The 15,393-nt window shown below is 61.1% G+C and overlaps 2 protein-coding genes across 4 annotated transcripts; one reads left to right on the forward strand and one right to left on the reverse strand.

Annotated features, from left to right (window-relative positions):
• Nucleotides 1–431: 431 nt before the first annotated feature.
• LSM12 (LSM12 homolog) lies at nucleotides 432–9,505 on the reverse strand. Its single transcript, XM_040617415.1, has 5 exons — nucleotides 9,307–9,505; nucleotides 6,534–6,667; nucleotides 1,494–1,603; nucleotides 920–1,046; nucleotides 432–708 (listed from the first exon to the last, which is right to left on the reverse strand). Exons 1-5 carry the CDS (start codon nucleotides 9,425–9,427, stop codon nucleotides 616–618), a joined length of 585 nt encoding a protein of 194 aa, XP_040473349.1. The 5' UTR covers nucleotides 9,428–9,505; the 3' UTR covers nucleotides 432–615.
• Nucleotides 9,506–9,530: 25 nt separating this feature from the next.
• On the forward strand, nucleotides 9,531–15,364 carry G6PC3 (glucose-6-phosphatase catalytic subunit 3). 3 transcript variants are annotated; one of them, XM_040617418.1, is made up of 7 exons: nucleotides 9,531–9,648; nucleotides 11,142–11,368; nucleotides 11,708–11,814; nucleotides 12,428–12,518; nucleotides 12,910–13,028; nucleotides 13,136–13,307; nucleotides 14,449–15,364. In XM_040617418.1, the coding sequence occupies exons 1-7, from the start codon at nucleotides 9,619–9,621 to the stop codon at nucleotides 14,597–14,599; spliced, it is 897 nt and encodes a 298-aa protein (XP_040473352.1). In that variant the 5' UTR covers nucleotides 9,531–9,618; the 3' UTR covers nucleotides 14,600–15,364. The 3 variants fall into 3 exon arrangements, with proteins under 3 accessions (XP_040473352.1, XP_040473350.1, XP_040473351.1); XM_040617416.1 differs by lacking the exon at nucleotides 14,449–15,364 and adding an exon at nucleotides 13,411–14,239; XM_040617417.1 differs by lacking the exon at nucleotides 14,449–15,364 and adding an exon at nucleotides 13,411–14,239 and having other exon boundaries at nucleotides 13,166–13,307.
• Nucleotides 15,365–15,393: the final 29 nt, after the last annotated feature.

Consider the following 15,393-nt stretch of genomic DNA (forward strand, 5'->3'; position numbering starts at 1 on the left):
GGTGGGGGGATGGGGACAAGGGAGGGGGGGAGGGGGGGTGTTTTTTGCCACGATCCTGGTTGAGAGCACTGCTAGAAGCAGAAAATATTTAAAGAACATTTTAATATATATTCATATATATATTTAAAGATAAGAAAAATAAGACTAATTCAAGCCTTGCCCTGTGCAAACAAAATTAAAACGAGACCGCGCTGGTCACAAGGGTCCCGGTTCAGCCACCGCAGTCAGCTCGTTACTTTTATTTTTGGAGGGGTTCATGGGGGAGGGGGAGGGACAGACCCCCTTTAGAAAAGTAAAGGGGAAAAGGGGTGGCAGCAGGGGAGGGGGGTAGGAAAAAGGAAAAGAAAGGTCAAAAAATAAAACTAACAAAGTCTGACTGGCTGGTAGGAAAGAAAACATGGCGGACAAAAGAAAGTCTGTTAGTCAAGTAATGCATGAGCTTTTAAATTATTCTCTTTTCTCGTTTGTTTTAAAGTCTAAGGTTTGGAATCGGTCAAGCTCCCCATTAACGAGCTCGAAAAAGGAAATAAAAGTTGAGCCCCCCGTCGCTGCCGCCCTCCCGCCTCGGTGACCCGGTGGCGGGCGGTGGGGGTCCCCAGTGCCAGGAGGTGGGCCTCAGGACGAGAGGGAGGTTTCCTTCTGTGTCTGCTGTGCTTGTGAACGCTGCATTACCTTTTGGCTTTCCACGTCTCGAAAATGTTTCTCCACCTGCCAGCGGGGAGGGTGGGGTGGATAGAGAGAGGGTTTAGCCAAAGCAGGGGATCCCCGGGGCAGGCAGGGGACCCCACGAGGGGCTGGAGATCCGCAGCAGGCGGGCGAGTCCACCCAAGGAGGGACCACAGGTGCCCCCAGGGATGTGACACCCCCCTGGTGTCCCCAGCAGCCCCAATGCCACCAGACCCCCCCTGCCCGTACTCACTATTTTGCGTACGTGACTCAGCGCGCTTCCCTCTTTGCCTTTACAGTTTTCCACTTGATAGGGAGGGGCAATAACGACTTCTTCCATCACAACTATATTCTTCTCCTGCCATTTACAGTCTTTAATGCTGCAAGGAAGGGAAAAAGGATCAGTGAACACAACTGCCCGGGGCTCCGGGCTGCGCACCAGCATCCCTCAGCCCCTCTGAAAGCCACTACCCGCCCCCAGGGCAGTCCTGCTGCCCACTTCAGACCTCACTGCGGGGGCGATGTGGGCGCAAAAGCCACCCAGCATCTCCTGGGTACCCTAGCAGAGAGGGGCACAAGCCCACAGTGATGGGCATGTGGCTAGTGAGTGCCCGAAGGGCAGGGAGCCCTCCTCTCTCCTACACCTGCCCAAGGGCTGTGTGGCTCTGGCCGGCACATCCCAGGACACACCAGCAGCATTTTGTGGCGAGTCTGAGTGACCCACCAATGCAAAACCACCCCAGGAAACAACAGGGATACGAGCAACTCCAAGGCAGCAGCGCAGGTGGCTGAGGCAGAGAGCTGGAGGCACCGATGAGGGGACTTACGTCTTGTGTATAGTCTGGAAGAGCTGCTGCCCCTCCAGAGAGACACCAGCACTAATTGCATACGCCTGGCTCATCTTCTCTTCCTTCTCCGTCCGTGCTTTGTTGGCAAGCTGGAGGGGAGACAAAGAGGGAGGGAGCTTGGCTGAGCACCGCCTGAGCAGCCTCGAGAGCTCTAAGGGGACACAGGTGTCCCCTGCAGACACAGTTCTGCTGCTGACCATTCGGCTCGCCAGTTAAACCGGGGTAGCAAAGAGCCTGCAATCTCCACCTTCCCACCACAGCTTTGTCCGTATGTTACAGAGCGTCGCACAGATTTCAGACCACAGCTTAAATCCTTTTTGAGTCTTTTTTCCCCCTCCCTAATATTTCAGGGATGTGGGCACCATCTTTTCACACCCCCTGGTTCAGGCACAGAGAAGAAACCAGCTGCCAGGGGCCAGATGCACAAACATCACTTTCCCCTCTGCCTTTTCTGAATTAATTGCTGCATTTTAGGTCCAAACCACCTTCCCACTGCTTGCTGTTTAGGGGATGCAGATAGGAAAGACAAGCCCAGAATAACCATTACGTTAGGGCTTGCAGGGTGTAAATGCCTCCATACGGACCATGCAGGAGTATGAGCAACTTTATCCCGGAGCGGTTATTCTGTTCCACAAAAACCCAGCAGAATGGGTTCTGTGGGAGTTGCTCCAGCAGCTCACAACGTCCACGTGCGGGGAAGCGCGATTACGCTGGCAGGCTGCTGCGTAGAGAGGGGAAACCCCAACGCTGGCAACCCTCGTTCAATCCCACGGCCGGCCCGGGAGCGGCAGCTGCCTGGAAACAGGAGATGGGCAGGCGGTGCTGGACACGCCGCCTCTTCCCAGCTGGAGCTGCCACAGTGGAAGAGCCACACCAGCACTGCCGCCCACGCCGCCCTTCTCTTCCTCCTCCTCCTCCCGGAACGGCCTCGTGCCTCCGAGCGCTCCCCAAGCCAGACTGGCTTTCTCCATGCTGCCCGAGGATGGCTTCACCCCTTCTCAAGCCCTCGCTGGGTACGCAAAGCCCAAGCTCCCACTGAGCAGGGACACTCTGCAGCAAAGGGATGGCTATCTCCATCCCAGCCAGCAACATCTCCTGCAACGGCAGCCACAGCCCCTGCGTCCCCACGCCGTGCCCAGGCGTGAGCAGGGCTCACCACAGCTTTGTTTGGGCGGCTGCTCACCATGTGCTCCTCGGCCTCCTGGTAAGCCAGGGAAGCCTTAACTGGGGGGCAGGATCCTTCTGCAGCCCCAGCACAAGCTGTCCCTGAAGCCACCTGCCCCGTTCTACATAGGAATTGCTCTGTCCAAGACTGCCAGGATTCCAAACTGGTTTGTAAGACTGGGCACAATGTTCCCCAGTAAGTTTTCCTGCATCCGAGTCACGCATGCGACGACCACTAGCCTTCTCTGGGGCCACACCGACACTTCACCTTCACCCAACCAGGGCTGCCCACCAGCACCGGCGTTACCCAGTTCTCCCCCAACTCCATTGCCTGCACTGCTGCAGCCCCTCTGACACAACGCTGATGGGCCACAAACGCAGCACGGGGCACGTGAACCTCCCTACCGAGCCCACCACAGGCTCCCCCCAGCAGATCTCCTTCCCACCCAGCAGCCCCCTCCCCGCAGCCCCTCCCATCTGATGTTCAGAACTGCTTTGTCCAGTTTTAACACTCCTGCTTTCCCAGGCCTCGGGATGCTCCTCCAGCTCAAAACAGCGGCTGCATCAGCTCCTCCTTCCCTGCCTGCTCACAAGTCCCAGGAGATCTGCATGCCAAGACAGACAGGTCCAGCTTTGGGGACAGCCCTGTGAGGAGGTGGGTGACAAGAAGCCACCATGGGAAGATGGAAAACCCTGGAGAGGTGCAGATGAAGAGCAGCCCCTCATGCGTTGCCACCACGGACAGCATCCCTACGTTACTTCATCAAGCGCTCCTAGACCTCAGTATCAACAAAACCCAAACTCATCCTCCTGCTTCTGGCTGGAGCACATCAGCCCTCACCCAGAGCCGACTCGCTCGCAACGCTGGTTAGTTTATTAACTGAGTGCCAAGACCCAGGGCCCCTACGCTCTTGCCTTTCCCCTGCAATAGGATGCGCTCTCTCCATTCACCACTACTAGCCCTTGACAAGAAACAAACCAGACACGCCGAGTCTCCCACTTCCAGCCTCTCCAATTCAAGCATTCAAAATACCCTCCTTGCTCACTGCACGGCTTCACTCCCCCTTGCAGCGAGCACCTGAAGGCGCCAGGGCCATTGAAGAGACTCAGATACACACCTTGTTCGACGGCGGCATGAATGAATGAGTCACTTCCCTATTCACGTCCACGTGAATGACAGAAAACACAGCACGTGGCAAGAAGAGACAGCGAGGGCTGCCAAGCACCAGCACCGTGCCACGGGCCCCTGCCACTGGGATGGCCCCCATCCTGCTCAGGTGCTGGCAGCCTGTTGAGAAGAGCCAAGCACAGTGTATCCCAGGCAGCAAGTCAAGGGGATCCCTCCAAAACCAGGCAGCTGACCTCTCCCCAGTATGGCTATGGATGGCTGTGCCACAGAACGGTGCTCGGCTGTGGGGTCCCCAGGCAGGTGCCAGCCCCACAGGGCAGGCTGGTGTCCCCAGCCTCTTCAGTGCCACCTCCCCTGCGCACCCATTGCCGGCAGCAGGAACCCTCGAGCTCAGCCGTCTCTGGGCTGAACTGCTGTCAGCCCTCTGTCACACCAGCGCTGCCTCCTCGCCGGCCCCTCACCGGCCCCCCAGCTGCCAGAGCCAAGCCACGTGTCTCCCTCCTTCCCACGCCCAGGTTCAGAAGCATTCCTCCCACACAGTTTTCACCCTGCAGCCCTCCTGAAGTCTCCCCCAGGGGAACCTGCAGTGTGGACAGGACACCCCTCCCGCAGCAGCCTCACAACAGCTACCCGCAGCCGACACTCCGCTCTCCTGCCTGCACCTTCCACCGCAGCCAGCCTGCACCCCTGCCCTCTTCCGAGAAGGGCTCAGACCCCCGCCATGCTGGGCCCCCCACGGCCAGATCCTGCTGCCTTCCAAGCTCAGCAAGTCTTCTGGTCCCAACATTTTCTCTCCACTGAGGACCAGGCAGGGTCAAGCATCTCCTGGGGGCTCTGCTGGCTCTCCGGGGCCTTCCAGAACATCAAGGGCTTGTCCTGGAACACAAGCATTCCCATGTACCAACAGCTTCTTCTCCCAGTACAGCCAGTATCAGCTCATCTATACTCCAGTCCTGCAGCACCATCAGACCCCGCCGTGCTTGCACATTCACAGGACAGGAGATGTGGGTCAGAGCAATGTAGAAAAACCCTCCTGTCACTGGAGATGGGGCTGCAGCCACACTGGTGGCTGCACACCAACTTCCATCCGCTGAAGATGACTTGATTCATTATTTTCCCGCGCACCAAATCCACAGCGATTATTTTGATGCTGGGAAGACTGAAGTGAGTATTTAAAGTCACATGGGGCATTTTCTTCTCAGCAGGCCCATCCACCTCCTGGCTGCGCTTCCAGCGATGTCACTTGATCCAATTACAATGAACAGTCACATTTTTACGGCAGTTGTGTCATTTAAGACCTCTGCCAAGGTGCTAATCCACCAAGAAGGAACCCACTGGGGCTACGGACACCCAGGAGAGGTTTCCCCATGGGACAGGGAGGTGACAACTGAAAAGCCTCACAGCTAGACCCCACACCTGGCTTCCCTGGAGCCTGGCTACCTCTAGCCACTTCACACCAGCCTTGAGCTCACCTTCCCTTTTTCCACACCACCACTGGGAATCAGAAGTGATCCCCCTGCACAACGGCATGTGAAAAGCAGTTCCTCAAAATTCAGCCAACAGCATGCACACTTCACTGCTCCTGCCCACTCCGCCACCATTCAGCTTCACCCCAAATCATTCTGTTTCTGAAGACAACCAACATCCACATGGAGAGCGGGCTGCAGGCAGCGAAGGCGCCCATCAAAGCACAAACCTCACCTAGCATCATCCACAGGAGCACAAAGAGTGCTCTAGTGCGTTCTTAACATGGGATCAGGGCAGAGAGCACCCAGGAGGAGCTAGGTTAAGCAGAGTACCAGTTTCAGCTATGCCCATCTTCTCTGGAAGGTTTTGATTTTAGCATTAGAGTCATTTGCTGTCAGGGGAAGAACCCGTTGCATGGTTATGAAAGGCTCCATCTTCCCTTCTCTCCAGCCAGCGAAGCACCATGTCCCTCTAGCAAAGGCACTGGGGATGCCACGGAACCAGGAGGATCAAGACCACCAGACTTCTCCCCGAGTGAAAAGGTGTTTTTCAGTCTCAGTGTTACTAAAACCACTCCCATGTCCCAGTGCTGAAATTCACGGCCAGCATTTCAGGCAGCAACTTACACCTGCATGCCCCACGTTTACTCCTGCTGCAGCAGGCTGGCACAGAGCGGAGCAACCTCCAAGGAGGGCAACAGGGCAGAGCCGTTGACCAAGCTCTCAGTGCTTTAACAGGAGGACACAGCATCACCCAGGCACTTAATTCTACGTGGTAGGACTGCACTGGTGACTCCAGCCAATGCTAGAGCAAATACAGACCAAGGGTGTGCTGGAGCCCAGGGGAGCCAAGTGCAGCAACAGGATCAGCTCCCCAAGCAAGCACAGCGCTCGGTCCCTCATTCACACTCACGAGGACTGTTTCTTGATAAAACAAAGCTGGGGGTTCCCTCTCTCTCACCCAGGATCTCAGCTCCCTTGCTGAGCAACCCCAAAGCAGAGAGGGTCAGCTGCCTGAGGCCTCGCTACAGAGGCCCCCAGCAGCAGGTTACAGAGGCTCAACACACCCAAAATATCAGCACCTAAATCCTTAACAGAGCTCTGGTAAGTCGTGATTAAAGCAGGTGATTTAAAGTTGAAAAGCTACCTCATCCCCAACAGGAGAAAAGGCGTTAACATCCTGAAACCAGGACACATCCCTATACGAATCCCTCCCTCCCAGGAGCAAACGCCTCCGAGTCCACAAGGGCAGGTTCTTACCTTGCTAACATTGAGTGAAGCTAAAGGAGGAGGTGTTTCCGTGCGGTCATTAATTATTTCCACTTCTGAAACATACTGTAAGTTTACAAGCAGGATATCTGCGTGATTAGGCTTTCCACTGGAAGAGGGGCATTCTGGAGAGGAAAAAACATTAAGGAAAACAAATCTAGATGGAGACACTTGCAGCCCTGATACACAGAGCTGTCCAGGAGCAAACCAGGAAACCATTCGGTTTTCAGGGAGTTCCTCCATCACCCCTGCCCCTGTTCAGCCAAGCATGGGGTCACCTGTGAGACCCCAACAGCACCACCCATCTCTTCTTGGACCTGTTTAATGCTGATTCAGTTTTCCTAACTATAGCACAAGTTTTCCAGCCAACAACCACCATACCCAGAACACACACAGCCTGGGATAATATGTGGTCACTTCCAAAAAAGCAATTTAGTCCTGACTAGCCAGAGAGGTGCAGAACTGCTGCTGCTGGGCCCCAGCTGCGGTGCCACCTGCCTCCCTGCTCACCACAAACACCATCCAACAAATGCTGGTCTGCATGGGGAAGTGATCTGGAACAACCGCCACCCCTCAAATTTGCACCTTTTATACCGTAACTGTTTCCTCTTGCAGGCAGTGGCTAAGCCAGAGCTTCCCTGGGAGCAGGCCCTGGCGTGGATGGAAGAGTTGCTACTCGGTGGTTCCCAGGGAAAGGCCTCCTCGCCCTTGCACACCTTCTGGGTGGCACCTTGAAGGCCGTGAGGTTTGCTGTGGTCAGTATCACAGCACGACTGGGAAGCGTAAATGAGACAACAGTGCACCACCTCCAGAAAAAAAAAAATCTTCTAGAGCTGACAAATTTCTGCACAATCTGTTCCCCAGGAGGCCGTGCTGTTAGCCCTCTGTCCCCTCACCTGCTGGAAGGAGCAGAGAGCATGGCACAGAGATGCTCCTCCATGCCAGCGCTGTCTCCTCCTCAAGAAGATGCAGGAGTCACTTTTCCTCTCTTCCCATCCCGCCCAAGCCCGGCTGTGCGGGTGAAGCCCTCCCTAGCAAACACCTTCCAATAAAGGAGAGAAAACAAGGGATGCCCAGGGAACTCTGGTCTCTTCCTTCAGAGGGATGAGATGGAGCATCCCAGCTTTGGAAGGAAGAGCCAGACCTGGGGCAAAGCCAGAAGAGGAGCTGTCTTGTCCTCTCTGGAGCAGAGTGGCAACGTGACGCACTAAGCCAACCTGTTGGACATTGTTTAAGACTTTCCTGCAGCCACCACTGGGGCCTGGGGAGCTTCTCCTACCTGAACTGCACCAGCACGAACAGGAGCTCAGCCCGGGACAGGGTTCCCCATTCCCCTCTAGCACTGCATCGTGCCCAGGCACCCAGCAGGGCTTTTCCTATCCCTCTTCTCAGATCCAGACACGAAGCCCTCTCACAGCTCCTCCCTCCCTCATTCCCTCCAGAACCCGCCCCAGGGACCCTGAGCACTCTTCCAGCCCCCTTCCAACACCAGTCCCTGGGCTGAGCATCCACCTTCCTCAGCTCTGCGGTTCTCCAACAGCTCGGTGCTTTCACCTTACTTGCGGGTTAAAAACACAAGCACATCCTTGTGCACACATGCATATGTATTTATATTTTAAACCCCTGAGCATTGTCTTCCTGCCTCTCCTCCACATGAGGCCCGGGGCAGCCCCAAAGTGCCCTGCCAGCCTCTTTCCTCCCCCAGACACAGGGCACTTCCCCTGGTACACCCACCAGCCCCCCGCCCTCACCCCCCGGGGCTGCCCCATAGGGTTCCTCTCACACGGGTCCCCAAACCTCTCCTAAATGCCACAGGCCCCCCCTACCCTCAGAGGGCCTTGCCTTGCCCCTGTGGTCTCCCCTTAAACCCCCACAGGCCCGCTGAGGTCTCCCGCCCTGCCAAACCCCGCAGGGGTCTCCTGTCTCCCATTCCACTAATACCTCCTATGGGATCCCATCCCCCCAGGCTTCACCCCATCCTCCCTAAGCCTCACCAGGCCCTGCCCACCGCACAGGACCTCACCGTGCCTCCGAGGCCTCCCTCTGCACCTCCAAAGAGGTACCCAGCCTCCTCCCAAGCACCCCCTGAGCTCCTCCTGCCATCAAGATTTCCCCCAAGACAGCTCCCCCCTCCCAGGACCCCCCTATCCTCCCTGAACCCCCCAGCCCAGTGGGAGACCCCCATCCACAGGCCTCTGTGGAGCTACTCACCCCACAAGCTACACTACAGGGCTCCCCCCCAGAACCCTATATAACAGCCGTGCCCAGTAATCCCACTACAGGGCACCCCAGCTCACCAGTAACCCCGCTATGGGGCTCCTCGCTCCCCCAAAACCTCCCTACAGGGCACCCCACTCCCCCATCCCATTAAACCTACTACAGGGCTCCTCACCGCCCCCTCAAAACCTCCCTACAGGGCACCCCGCTCCCCACCCCAGGCTCAGCTACAGGGCTGCTCACCGCCCCCCAGCCCTCCCCACAGGCCCCCCCAGTAACCCCCCTGCAGGGCTCCTCACCCCTCCCGAGACCGCCCTATAGGGCGCCCCAGTCCCGCACCGGTAACCCCAGTCCCGCACCGGTACCCCCAACCCGCGGCTCCTCCAGCCCCACCCCCCTTCCCCCGGCGCCCCGCTCCCCCGCCAGCCGCCCCCCTCCGCTCCCCTCAGGGACCCCGCCGCCGGGCGGGCGGGCGGGCGGGCGGCGGAGGCCCGGGCGGGCCGTGGCGGGGCGCGGCGGGCCCGGCCCGGCGCTGCCGAAGGGATACTGAGCGCCAGCATCTTGCTGGGGTAGTCGAAAGCGACGACCTCGCCCTGCAGGCGCTGCTCCTGGCAGGTGCGGCACGACACCTGGCTGCCCACGCTGAAGTACTCGCCCGGCGCCGCCATCTTCTCTCAGCCCGCAGCGGCCGCCGCGGCTCGCCTCGGCCAGGCGCGGCGGGGCGGGGCCGCGCGACGTCACCGCGCGCGACGAGGGGCGGGGTGACCTTGGCCGTGGGAGGGGGGGAGAGCGCGCGGGGGGGGGGGGGGGGGCGCGCCGGTGCCTCGCGCCGCCCCGTAGCCGGCCCGTGCCGCGGGGGATGCCGGGGGGTGTAGGCGGGAGCGGCCCGGTGAGAGCGGGAGCGGCGCGGAGGGCGGGGGGCGGCGGCAGGGTCACCCCCCCATCCCCCCACCCCCCCACCCCCCCCACCCCAGTCCCCCCCCACCCATCCCGGGCACACCGTGCCGGGGTGGCCCCCGCGGGGCAGGCGGCACCGGCGGGCCCAGGGCCCAGGCCAGGCCTAGGCAGGCTTGGGGGCACCTCAGGGGCCGCCCAGAGAGACCCCAGGGGCTCCAGGCCCACTGCAGGGAGGCCCCGGAGAGAGAGACCCCAGGCCCGCTCCAGGGGGGCCCCAGAGCGAGAGACCCCAGGCCCGCTCCAGGGGGGCCCCGGAGAGACCCCAGGCCCACTCCAGGGAGGCCCCGGAGAGACCCCAGGCCTGCTCCAGGGGGGCCCCGGAGAGACCCCAGGCCCGCTCCAGGGAGGCCCCGGAGCGAGAGACCCCAGGCCCGCTCCAGGGGGGCCCCCGGAGCGAGAGACCCCAGGCCCGCTCCAGGGGGGCCCCGGAGCGAGAGACCCCAGGCCCGCTCCAGGGGGGCCCCGGAGCGAGAGACCCCAGGCCCGCTCCAGGGGGGCCCCGGAGCGAGAGACCCCAGGCCCGCTCCAGGGGGGCCCCGGAGCGAGAGACCCCAGGCCCGCTCCAGGGGGGCCCCAGAGCGAGAGACCCCAGGCCCGCTCCAGGGGGGCCCGGAGAGAGAGACCCCAGGCCAGCTCCAGGGAGACCCTGGGCCCACTACAGGGAGCCCCCAGGCCCGCTCCAGGGGGGGCCCAGAGAGAGAGACCCCAGGCCCGCTCCAGGGGGGCCCGGAGAGAGAGACCCCAGGCCTGCTCCAGGGAGGCCCCAGAGCGAGAGACCCCAGGGCCCGCTCCAGGGAGGCCCCAGAGCGAGAGACCCCAGGCCCGCTCCAGGGAGGCCCCAGAGCGAGAGACCCCAGGCCCGCTCCAGGGAGGCCCCAGAGCGAGAGACCCCAGGCCCGCTCCAGGGGGGCCCGGAGAGAGAGACCCCAGGCCCGCTCCAGGGAGACCCTGGGCCCACTACAGGGAGCCCCCAGGCCTGCTCCAAGGGGGGCCCCGGGCAGGCCCAGCACCAGCCCCAGGGAGGCCAGGGCTCCTCAGGGCAGCCTGGCTGCTCCAGTGACCCCCACGTTGAGACCCCCAGGACGTCCTCTGCCAGGTCAGCCTGGAGCACCCATCGGTGGGCAGCCCCTCAGCAGGCAGCCCGGCACCACTGGGACCCTCTGAGCCGCGGGGGTGGGATGAGAAGATAGAGAGCCCCTCGCAGGCAAACTGCCGGTGACGAGCGGCTCCCTGAAGCTGTGCCAGCACGGGCATCAAGCACCGGGGCGCCTGTCCCTCGGGATCACGCCGAGAGTGGGAGCTGGCCGCAGCGTGACACCACCCCAGGGAGCCACCTCACACCTCACACCCCCTTCCTGAGATCGCTGCCCCTCAGTCGGACTCTGTGCTGTGGACTGAGCAATAACGCTCCCTCTTTGCCCCCAGCCCGGCAGGATGGATGCCCTGCACACCTCCGGGATCCACTTCGCAGAGGCACTGCAGTCTGGGCCACCCTGGCTGGAAAAGTTCTGGATCTCCGTGACCTCCCTGGCTGATCCCAAATGCGTCTTCACCATCTGCTTCCCTATTGCCTATTTTCTTGACCGCAAGGTGGGACTGTCGGTGCTGTGGATTGGCCTGGTGTCAGAGTGGCTCAACGTGGTCCTCAAATGGTGAGGGGAGAGCCGGGAGTCACAGGGTCCCTGTCACACCTGGTGACACCCCAAGGGCTGAGCGGTAGCGTGTTCACAGTAGCAGAAATACAACCACGGGCTCCGCTCAGCGGGCAGAGACATGTGCTGCTCCTTGCCTGCGCGTTTCTGCAGGTCATCCGAGCCGTAGTAACACATCTGCCAGGGATTCATGGCAGAAAAAAGCCCAGGAGCCATAAGAACTGGCAGGGATCCTGCCCTCCTGCTGCCGGCTTCAGCCCTTGGGCCCACTGGGGTGGGCAGCAAAGGTGCTGAGCCACATTTGGGCGTTCACCGCTCTGTGGTTTCTCTCCCCACCAGGTTCTTGTTTGGGGAGCGCCCTTTCTGGTGGGTTCACGAGTCGGGGCTCACCAGTAAGCAGCTGGTCACGCTGCGCCAATTCCCTGTCTCCTGTGAAACTGGACCAGGTGAGTTACTTGAGGTGATGAAAGCTTTTCTTTGCGTCTCGGGCAGGCCCCGGGACCCCTAGGGAAGGGCTGCAGGAGCTGGGAGGCCCCACCCGGATGCGAGCGCTTTGGCTGGAGGCTGCTGCCAGGCTGGCAGGACGCGCTAAGGGGAAAGCCATCCATCAGCCAGCGCCTCGCAGCAAAGCAAACGAGCGAGCGGCGGGGAGCGGGCCGGGCGCCACGGCTGCTGGCATGGCGCACGAGGCACAGATGGCTCCAGGGCCAGGAAACCCACAGGAGAGTCTGCCAGCCGCGGGCACCAGGGCACCTTGCTCGCGCAGTCTGCCTGGCCTCCCCTGCCCACGGAGCCCGCATCCCTGCCTGGTTTTTCGGGCGGGTGATCATCATCCCCAGGCAGCAGCTTGTTCCATCCTCATCCTCTAGCCAAGCTCCCCGCACCGGCGGTGGCTGGCAGCCAGGAGGGAGTGTAGGGTTCTGGCGGGGCTGTCCAGCCGTGAGGGTTAGACCCAGCAGATGTGTCCCCAGCTCTCCCGGGTGACCTTGGGCATTCGCCGTGTTGGGACATGCTCCCCCCAACCCACCGTGTCAAGCGTCCTGTGCTTCCTCTTTGCAGGGAGCCCCTCCGGCCACTGCATGATCACGGGGGCAGCCCTCTGGCCGCTTGTCACTGCTCTGACAGAGCTGGCATCCAGACAGTCCAGGAGGTGAGTCCCAGAACGGGGAAGCCGGCGCTTGGAAATCTCCAGAGAACTTTTGGGAAGAGGGAGGTGTGATGTGGGACCCTTCCTCAGCAGGCAGCAGCCACGGGGGCGGTGGGAAGGATGTCTTCCCCTCCCAGCAGAGCAGCTCCTGGGGAACATAGCTCTACCATGGCAGCTCTGCCTGCTGTAGCAACAGGCTGCAAAACTCTGGAGACCCTCATAAAGCCCCCTCCCACCCCACCAAGGTGCTTTTTTTTGCCTTTTTCACCTGTGCTTTACTCATTCCTCCTGCCAAGCGGGGCCAGCCCTGCCCTGCCTGGCACAGCACACTCAGGAGCACTAAGCTGGACCCAGTGGCTGCCTCCCGGCTGCTGACCCTCCCCTTGCCTTCCAGCCTGGTGGTGAAGCTGGCCCCCTTTGGTGCCTACACTCTGCTGCTGCTGGCCGTGGGGCTCTCACGTGTCTTCATCTTGGCCCACTTCCCCCATCAGGTGGTCTGTGGCACCCTGGCAGGTGAGCGGGGGAACATGCGGTCCCTCCACCCGGAGCCCAACACCTGCCCTGGGCCAGGGTATTTTGGGCTCCTTCCTCGTCCCTTGAGCCGCCCCCATCCGTCCCAGAACCCCAGCCTGCCTGTCCTCACCATCCAGGGGCAGCCCTGGGCTGGGGGCTGCAGGCTCGCACCCCGGCCACCCGCACCCCGGGCTTCTTCGTGGCTGCTGCGCTGGCCCTGCTGCTCAGCTCCCTGGCCCTGCACAGCCTGGTGATCGCCGCCGGCATCGACATTGACTGGTGAGTGCCTGGCTGCGGGGGCTAACCCCAGGGATCTGCCCCCTAGGCTGGCGGGGGGCTAGCCCCAGAGCTCTGCCCCCCAACCCCTCTCCCCCTGCCACAGGTCCATCCACTTGGCCACCAAATGGTGCTCCAACCCCACCTGGCTCCGCCTTGACACCCGGCCCTTTGCCTCCATCTGCCGTGACACCGGCAGTGCCCTGGGGCTGGGGCTGGCCGCCGGCTTCCCCCTGCAGCAGGGTGAGCAGCTGGACCCCTGGCAGCGTGTGGCCAGTGCCATGCTGGCCTTGGTAGCCATGCAGGGCCTGCACCAGCTGCTGCAGCCCACGGATGTGACCCTGTGGTACAGCACCAGCTTCCTCAAGTACGCCACCGGGCCCTGGCTGGTGGCATCTCTCCTGCCCCGGCTCGTCCTCTCCCTCAGCCGCCCGCAGGGCTCCCCCCACACTGATTAGGGGTCCCCACCATGTCCTGGTGGGTTCCACGCCCTCCTGGCTCTGCCCTTGGCTGTGCCCGTTGCAGGTGGCTTCTGGCCTGAGCGGCCACCAGCTTCACAGCAGAAGGGCACCTGCATCACCTCCTTAGGACCACAGGCCAGTTTAACCCTTGCTGTGCTAACAGCACTGCTGCCCCCCTGGGAAGTGGGACCCCTCAGCACGGGGCAGGTGGGGGGCAGAGCTGGGGGTGCCCCATGCCCAGCAGGTCTGGGGACACAGCACGGGGACATCCCCAGCATTGAGGTCCCTGACAAATGGCACCACCTTCCACTCCCCCACTCTGCCCCCTTCCAGCTGCCCCAGTTCTCCCAGTCTGGTTTCCCCCGCTGGCACAGGAAGGGGAAGGCGCTGGGATCCCCCACGCCGGATCCCCACCGTAGCGCCCTGGCTGGAAGGGCCACCCTGTTTCTAACCAAATAAAGGCACCGTTACCAACCTGCCAGCCCCAAGTTCTTCAGAGAGGGGGGACACAGGCTGGGCTGGGGACCCCCGGGGAGGGCAGCGCCTGGGCTGGGGGGTGATGGGGTGGATGGAGCCCCCGCTGCTGGCTGGATGGCAAAGGGCTGCCCTGTTGCTGCAGGTGGGAAAACTGAGGCACACAGGGCAACCACAAAGCCCTGGGAATGGCTGTCCCGCTCCGACAGGTTCAGGAAAGGGGACACAGAGCTCCAGCACTCCCACTTACTCCCCCCGGGGCCCCCCCAAAATGCAGCGGGGCGCCGCCGGGTATTGCCAGAAACAGTTTTATTTATACAAGGACGAACATCGGTAACATCTTACAAAATACTCAACTGAAAACCATATCAAGAGCGCGCGAGCGGGCGTCGGACAGACAGAAAAGAAACCGAGGCAGGGCTGGGGGGAACAGGGCAGGGGGACACGGACACCAGCCCAAAGCAAGACGGCCTCACTGCCGGGGGGCCGGCACCCCTCGCCCCCCCCGGGAGGTGGTTGGTTTCTAGGTGAGGTGTTTCTCCCTCCTGGGATGGGGGGCTGTGGGCTGTGACCCACCCACTACGAAAGGGGAGGGATGGGAAGGGTCCTGGGCTGCCACTGCCACCCAACAGAGCCCCACCTTGGGGACAAGGTGTTGTCCTTAGTGTTGGGGACAACCGGGCTGGGGTCACCCCCAGTGACACCCCTTTCCTCCTTCCCCACCTGTTGCTCTGAGCCGGGGTCCCCCTCCAGGGCCGCAGGAGGTGACAGGGCACATGCTCATCCCCATCTCCGCCACCACCCCCCTGATTTGGGGATGCCCCGCAGCCAACCCAAACCCCCCAGGAATAACTTAAAACACGAAGCGCTGTCCCCATCCTCCCCCTCCGCCCCGGGACCCACCCATTAAAAAAATACTATTAAATAATACATCTGTAATAAAATTATATACCTTTGTTTTGTGTGGGTTTTTTTTCTCTCCCTCTTTTAAAGCTAAGATCGCTCCAAGTCCCCTCTGGCTGGTGAAGTAACAGGAAAATCAAGTGGGTTTTTTTCCTCTTTTTTTTTTTTTTTTTTTTTTTTTTTGTGTGTGTGTCTTTTTTCCTTTTTTTCTCCTCTCTTTTTAAGAACAGACAAAGTTTTATCCCAATGGT

This window comes from Falco naumanni, chromosome 18 (genome assembly GCF_017639655.2).
Source record: "Falco naumanni isolate bFalNau1 chromosome 18, bFalNau1.pat, whole genome shotgun sequence".
NCBI classification, from domain to species: Eukaryota; Metazoa; Chordata; class Aves; order Falconiformes; family Falconidae; genus Falco; species Falco naumanni.